General features: G+C 55.5%; 1 protein-coding gene across 1 annotated transcript; it reads left to right on the plus strand.

The window, feature by feature from the left end:
• The first annotated feature begins 929 nt into the window (after window positions 1–929).
• On the plus strand, window positions 930–7,464 carry LOC144285127 (uncharacterized). The gene is made up of 4 exons (XM_077850376.1): window positions 930–939; window positions 1,096–2,334; window positions 4,915–5,108; window positions 5,971–7,464. Exons 1-4 carry the CDS (start codon window positions 930–932, stop codon window positions 6,121–6,123), a joined length of 1,596 nt encoding a protein of 531 aa, XP_077706502.1. The 3' UTR covers window positions 6,124–7,464.
• The last annotated feature ends 647 nt before the right edge of the window (window positions 7,465–8,111 follow it).

Below are 8,111 nucleotides of genomic sequence, written 5' to 3' on the forward strand. Positions count from 1 at the left end.
GACGGCACAGCGTGCTGGGCCCGGAGACTCAGGACGTCAGACTCCTGCCACCCTTCCAGAGGAACTGGGTGGCCTCGGGCAAGTTACGTTCCTTGCCTCAGTTTCCTCACTTGTAAGGTGGTGGTAATAACTACCTACTGCCTGAGGTCGTTGTTAAGAAATAAATGTTACTATAGAATTAGAACAGTACCTGGCACTCAGTGAGGGCTGGTGGGCCTTACTGGTTTGTTCTAGATGTAGGTGTCTGGCCTCCTCAGCTTCCGTGAAGGGGGGACTCCTGTTATCTTTCCGGGGTGGGGGTCCCCACCGGGCTCGCCAGAGCTGAGGTTGCTTGAATTCATTCTACTCCAGGCCACCAAAAACCCTCATTTCAGAGTTAAAGTCCCTGGGGGCTCAGAGGGTGCCTTTAACCCTGAAATGGGGAAACAGGGTTAAATAACTGTTATCCGAAGCCAAGAGTGGGGGTCAGCTCCTCTGGAGCCCCAGTGGCTTTCAGGAAGTTGTCTGACCCCATTCTTGGCCTTGGGTATCAGTTATTGACTCTCGGGGCATTTGCACTCAAATGCAAATACCGTGTGTGGATTGTCTTCATTTGTGTCTGATTGTAGGATTTGCTCGTGGGAATATATAGTTACACAGAGCGGAGCCCTGCCTATAAAAAGTCATTTTTTTAGACGTTAAAAATTTTAGAATATGACATGACTGCTCTGCTTTTAAAATAATCAGACAGGGGGCCCCTGGGTGGCTCAGTGGGTGAGCGTCTGCCTTTGGCTCAAGTCATGATCTCAGGGTCGTGGGTTCAAGCCCCGTGTTGGGCTCCCTCTCCTCCTCCCCATGCTTGTGCGCTCTCTCTCCTCTCTCTCTCTCTTTCTGTCAAATAAATCAATAAAATCTTTAAAATAGAATAAAATAGAATAAAAACGTAGAGAATGCGTGCAGGTAAGATTTGTTTGCTACCTGCCCATCCGAGCCCCCTTCTCTTTCCTGGAGGTAAATACAGTTCACATGTGGTGATTCTCTTTTTAGGCTCTGGGCTTTTTGCTCCGCATTTACGTCGGTGAGTGTGCACACGCTTTTGTAGATTTTCGTGAGAAGTGCTCACGCCCCACGCCTTATTCAGTGAATGGCTTTTGTCGCCCGACACGGATCGCCGGGGCGTCTGGGCTGTGGTGTGGGGTCCAGCGACTTGTGACCCCCGGGGAGGGGGCATCGTGAGCTTCCCCCAGGGCCTGCCCCGACCCCAGCTGCTGCCACAAGCCGCCGCAGGCACAGCCAGGGCCAGTGTCCCGGGAGGGGCCTGGCTCCAGGGGGTACAGGCTTGGCACAGCCTGCCGCAAGGTTCAAACCCAATTTCGTCCCCGTGCTGCCAAGGGGACAGGCTCTGGTGTAACTCCCGTTTCCTAAGTGAGGAGACTGGGCAGGGGAGGTCTGCAGGCACTGCCATCCGCGGGAGGTCTGAGCACCCTGTCCTGGGGGCCGAGCAGCCTTCCTTTGGGGCCGAGCACCCCTCCCTAGGGGCTGAGCACCCCTCCCTGCGGGCTGAGCAGTCTTCGCTGGGGGCTGAGCAGTCTTCGCTGGGAGCCAAGCATCCCACCCTGGGGCCCAAGCACCCCGCTCTGGGGGCCGAGCACCCCTCCCTGGGGGCCAAGCAATCTTTGCTGGGGGCTGAGCACCCCACCCTGGGGCCCAAGTACCCCACCCTGGGGGCCAAGCACCCCTCCTTGGGGGCCAAGCAGCCCTCCCTGGGGGACGAGCACCCTGTCCTGCAGGCCAAGCATCCTGCCCTGGGGCCCGAGCACCCCACCCTGGGGGCTGAGCACCCCACTGTGGGGGCTGAACAGCCCTCCCTGGGGGCTGAGCACCCTGCCCTGAGGGTTGAGCACCTGCCCCGGGGGCCAAGCAACCTTCCCTGGGGGCCAAGCACCCAGGGCCCAAGCACCCCGCCCTGGGGGCCAAGCACCCCTCCCTGGGGCCGAGTACCCACCCTGGGGCCAAGCACCCCACCCTGGGGCCCAAGCACCCCGCCCTGGGGGCCGAGCACCCCTCCCTGGGGTCGAGCACCCTCCCTGGGGCCGAGCACCCACCCTGGGGCTGAGCACCCGGCCCTGGGGCAGCGCCGGCTTCCCTCTTCCAGACGCAGCCGGGCAGAGCTGCACAAGTGCCTCAGAGTTGGTGGTTCTGGAAAAAGCTGGACAGACTGGCTGAACCCCACCTCCTGCAGCATCCTCCCTCCCCAGCCTCCTCCCCTCCACAGGACCAGCCCGCGCTCCGGCCAGGCCACACCTGCGTGGGTGCCAGCAGCCGAGAGGAGCCACGACAGGAGCACGTCCAAAGGTCAGTCCCGGGCTAAGGGCTTGGGCTGAACCCTGTGCCTTAGGGCAGCGTCTCGCACCCTCCACACGATGACATTTTAGACTGGATCCTCCTGCTGCGGGGGGCCGTCCTGTACGTTGTAGGACATTGGGCAGCCCCCCCCCTCACTGGATGCCGGGGGCACCCACAGTTAAGACTCGTCCCCAGAACTGTCCCCAGAGGTGTCCCATGTCTTCCAGGGGCAAAACGCTCGGGCTGAGCGGCTCTGCTCCCCGGAGGAAAGTCTCAACCCGGTTTCAGGCTTGTGGCCGGCGCTGCTTCCAGGAGGGTGTGCCCAGGTCCCTGCAGTGGGAACAGCTGGGCAGGCTGCAGGCTCCGTCCTATCGAGGGCGACTCGCAGGGGAGCGACCACACGCGCTGGCTTTCCTTCTACTCACTGAGCAACCGCAGGGCCCCTGCCCGGTGCTGCCTGGGCCGGGGCTGCGGTCCGTGCCTCGGGGGCCCGGGACGGAAACGAGGTGTGCCCGCCGTGCGGCCAGGTGGGGGCTCAGGAAGGTGACGTGCACGTTCCTGCCCTTGTCCCAGCGTAGGAGCAACAGCCAGGCTTTGCAAACAAGCCCGACGAGGAGTCTCCTACACGGAATGTTCTGGGCTGCTAGGAAATGGTGTGGGCTGTGTTACCAAGGAGCTTTTCTGCTCAAACCAACATGCCCTCTGGTACTCTTTAACAGCCAAATGCAATTTTTAGTTGTCGGAAGTCATATTCTTCTCATTTTCTGGTGCATTTTATTTTATTTTTTAAAAGAGTTTATTTATTTAAAGAGAGAGAGCAAGAGTGAGCGCACATACCAGTGGGAGGAGGGACAGAGGGCAGGCGATGCAGGCTTCCTGCTGGGCCAGGACACCCCCCACCCCCCACCCCACCGCCAGGTGGGGCTCATCCTAGGACCCTGGGATCATGACCTGAGCTGAAGGTGGATGCTTCACCCACTGAGCCCCCTGGGGGCTCCCTGGTGTATTTTAATCATTCTGCACATCACCGTTTCTCCTTAGTTGGCCCATTCACTCAAAGGTGTCCACGGACCGCCCTGGGTGTGTCCCAGACCCGCTTAGGCTGGGGCATCGGCGGTGAGCTGCAGGTGCCCGGCTGTCTGTGGCCCCTCCAGGGGCGGCCTGAGTCTAGCTTTGCCACCGTGGGGATCTCCTGTGGGCTTTGGGAGGTGTTGGTGACGTGAAGGGAGCCTGGCGGTCCCCCAGGCTCCCGGTGAGCATGGCCTTCTCAGCCTCCACAGCTCAGGCTGCAGCAGTGAGGGACGTTTCTGGGATCCTGGGCTGCAGGCTCGTGGAGGACACCCCGCCGGCACCCCCTACGTGTATGAGCTCGAGCGGATTCCCTGCTGTCTTTCTGATTCAACTCACATGGATTCAAGGACATCCAGGACCCCTGGTCTCTTCGAAGTTTTATTTTAGTGCATGAGATTAACCTGGGATGACGCACAAAGTACATGCACACACAGGTGTGTGTGTGTGTGTGTGTGTGTGTGTGTGTGATGTGCAGGCAAGGATCGGCGTGTGATAAAAATTAAGCAGCATGAGATGAAGGAGGAGTTCGTTGAGAGGCCTGGCCAGCGAAGGTGCCCCCGAGGAGGAAGTATTTCAGCTGAAACCTGAACAGAACGTGGACAGAGCTCTGCGAGGGCCCAGTCACCAAGGTCATACACGTGCACACACCTCTGCATGCCTATGCACACACCCAAGCATACACAGGTGCACCCCACACACGCATACACACATGCACACGTGTGTGCATCCAGGTCAGCCGGCTGGCCTTCCCCTTTTCCCCCAGCTTTGCAGTGCCCTCCGCTTCACTGCGCCCGCAGACGCTGGTCCCCCCATGGTGTGCCTGGTGCAAAGCCTGGTTTCGGGGCTGGAGGGCAGGAGGGCACGGGGCCTGGGGTTGTTGCTATAGGCTGGCTAAGGGGAGGCCAGGCGGAGATGAGAGCCAGGCTTGGGCAGATACCTAGGGGAAGGGGAGGCCGTGGGGGTGGAAGAAGAATGACTGGATGGAGCGCCCGGTCTAATGACCCAGGACCCCCTGCGCTCCATGCCCCACCGCCTCCAGCCTGCACCTGCCCTCGGGGACCTGTGAGTTGAGCGAATGGGGTGCAGCGGTGGGTGCAGGCTAGGTCTCCTGCCGCAGGCCCTCCGAGCATTCCTGCCTTCTGCTCAGCACTGGCCACAGCTCCTAGCAATGGAACAAAAGGAGTTTGAAGCCCGTCCAGTGGACGTTTCCACGTTGGCGGGAGGCAGAGCTCCCAGGGGTGCGTGGAGGGCAGGGGCGCTGCAGCAGGTGCTGTCCGGAGCCTGTCCTCCCAGGCCTCTGCCTTCCTTCCCCGTGTGAGTGAGAGAGTGGCCTGGTGGGCGGGCGGTCGTGGCCTCACTGGCCATCTCTGTCCCTCCGGCCGGGCTCCAGGTGCATTGCGGCCAGAGCCCTGGGCTTCGGTGCTCGGGATGGTGAGACCCGGACCCTGAGTCACTAATTACCAGATGCGCGACCGGAGGGACGAGACCTACCTGCCCTGCTCTCATTTTCCTTTACAGTAACACAATACCTGCCGTGCCTGAGAGCAGATGGCGAAAGATACAGGAGAATGCTTTCACCGAATGCAAATCTGGGGGGACCCGCTTCATGGCCCCCGCCCGGGGCAGCTGTAATGGGGTGTGTGCATTTCGGTCTCCCTGTTGCAGGCAGCGTGGGCTCAACCAGGGAGCCTCTCTTCTGGCGGAAAAAGCAGGTGAGACCCCTCTCCCCCCGCGCCTTAATAGAGACCTTTGCAGACAGAGGCTGAGGGACGCACGTGAGAGCTCCTGGAAGCTGGGACCGCACCCTATTTCGGTTCTTCTGTTTTACCTTTAAGGTATACACGGTAGTGATTTAATATACACAGACATTGGGAAGTGGGCGCCACAACCAAGCTGATTAGTGCACCTCCATCACCTCCCATAGCTCACACAGCTGTGAGCTGAGAACATTTAAGGCCTACCGTCTTGGCAAATTTCAGCTCAGCCACCACGCGTGCATTACATCCCCAGACCTTAGGCACCTCATAAGGGAGGGTTCATACCCTTTGGGCATTTTTTTTTTTACGTGATTGGTGCCAAGTAAAGAAAGATGGAACATGCCTGGAGGAACATCCCCTCCTTCGCAGACCCCTGTTACCCACACCCTGCACCACCCCACACATCTTTCCAGAATTTGCAAATGGTCAAATCCCAAAGGTACTGGGCTCTATGACAGGCTGTCCTAAGGGAGCGGTGGAGAGGGTGAAGCCCACACCCTCCACTAGGAGTTACTGCAAAGTGGGGAGAGCCCACAAGGAAGAAGAGAGGGACGTCAGGGGTCAACTATATTTTTGCATTTACTCTCAGGACACGTAATCCAAACAGCACCAAGTAAAAACCGATCAAAACCGTATCATTTCACGAGAGGTAGACATCCAATTGCCGAGACTGCTATCATTTAAATAATTCTGGTATAATCTGATACAACGTTTTCTAACTTCCTCTGGCATACCTGAGAGTTATTGCCGGGTACCAGTGATCCGGGGACTAGGAACAGAGTTTCAGAAACAGCTCTGTTGCCTCTTCCACCTTCAGCACACAAGGGGCTTGCGAGCGGAGTTCGTCTTGCGGAATGCTCGAAAGGCCACGTCAAGGTCACGAGGTGTGGAGCTGAGAGTCTCCAGTCCTGACGCTGTAATTCTGCTGGAAACACACCCTATCACTTTGGTCGAGTCAACCGATTCATGATTGTTCACTAAAAACTCCTAGGTACCGGGTCTTCTGCAGGCACGGTGCAGATTCCTAGGTCACTAAAATCGTCGGGGGGATGGACGTGCATGCAGCTGACATTGAAACGAGCTATGCTGTTGAGTTCCTGCTTCTGCCTCTGATAAAAATATCTGGTTAGGTCAAGACAATTTCTTTTATTTATCTATTTATCTATCTATTTATTTATTTAGTTGGTTTAAGGGGTAGAGTTTAGTGATTCATCAGTGGCATACAACACCCAGTGCACATCACATCACATGCCCTCCTTAATGCCCACCCCCAGTTATCCCAACCACCTGCCCCCAGCCCCTCCAGCAACCCTGTTTGTTTCCTAGAGTTCGGTATCGCTTATAGTTTGTCTCCCTCTCTGTTTTTGTCTTATTTTATTTTTCCTTCCCCTCCCCCATGTTCATCTGTTTTGTTTCTTAAATTCCACATATGAGTGAGATCATATGGTATTTGTCTTTCTCAGTCTGACTTATTCTGCTTAGCATAGCACCCTCTAGGGCCATCTGCATTGTTGCAAATGGTCAAGATGATTTCTTATGGTGCTTATAAATTTTTGATGGCTGAACAGCCAAAAAGTATTTTACTAAAAAATTAATGAGAATCTGAGGTGCAACCAACTTAAAGAAAAAAATGTTATTATGATCCCCATTATGATCCCCCATGACCTATTGGCAGTATTACAATATTGTGGTATGTACATATTTTACTATTATTTTTGAACAGTGGGTTAACTTTTTAAAAATAGAGAAAGAGTAGTGTAGAAACCTGTGTTTAAATATAACCTCTGTTGGGACGCTTAGGTGGCTCAGTGATTGAGCACCTGCCTTTGGCTCAGGTCATGATCCTGGGGTCCTGGGATCGAGTCCTGTGTTGGGCTCCCTGAGGGGAACCTGCTTCTCCCTCTGTCTGTGTCTCTGCCTCTCTTTCCGTGTCTCTGATGAATAAATAAAATCTTAAAAACTGCTTTCTAGGGGCACCTGGGCAGCTAAGCATCTGCCTTGGGCTCAGGTCAGGATCTCAGGGTCCTGAGATTGAGCCTCACATTGGGCTCCCTGCTCAAGAGGGGAGTCTGTTTCTCTATCTCCCTCTACCCCTCACCCTGCTTGTGTTCTCTCTGTGTCAAATAAATAAATAAAACCTTTGGAAAAAAATTAAAAAATAAAAACTGCTTTCTTAACCAGCCCCCTTAGTAAAACTGGTTGACAGAATCCATGAACTTGTTGTTTTGTTACTGTTTATCATACCACTTGACCAAAGCTCTACGTACTTGGACTTTGGAATATGACCTTAGCCCTGTCCAACTCTATCCTTGCATCTGTCCTTCATCAGAGTATGCCCTGGCAACACCTCTGGCTCTCAGCTCACTTCTCAGGGTGACACGTGAGCCACTGAACATCGACCATGGAAGCAGACCAGTGAATGTGGGCTACTGAGTGTGGACCACCGAACGTGGACTGCCAACCATAGGCTGCTGCACACAGACCACCGACAGGGGCCCCTGAACTTGAGACAGTGAACAAGGATCATCACGCATACGCTGCTGAACATAGGCCACCAGATATGGGCCCCTGGACATGAGCCACCAACACGGGCCACCCAACACAAGCCACTGAACATGCCACCCAGTATGGACTGCTGACTTTTACTTAGTCGCCCTAAGCTAAAGGCCAGAGAGAGAAGTTTTGGAAGGGATGTGTAAACAGAACATTCTAGAATGGGATCTCTGAACTGGGTGCTGCTGCCTGCAGGTGTGTGGCATCATGGCTGTGATTCCCACACACGGTGGACTCTGTCTTCCGTTCTGTGGGAGAGGGTCTGAGTGCAGGTGTCATCGTCCTCCTGGTCTGCAGCAGCCTCCTAACTGATCACCCTACTTCCATCCTTTCTCTCTCTTCCACCCTTTTAAACCAACCAGCAACCAAAGTGATTTTTCTGGGGTGAAAATCAGATCATGCAAT

This window comes from Canis aureus, chromosome 15 (assembly GCF_053574225.1).
Source record: "Canis aureus isolate CA01 chromosome 15, VMU_Caureus_v.1.0, whole genome shotgun sequence".
In the NCBI taxonomy this organism is placed as follows: Eukaryota; Metazoa; Chordata; class Mammalia; order Carnivora; family Canidae; genus Canis; species Canis aureus.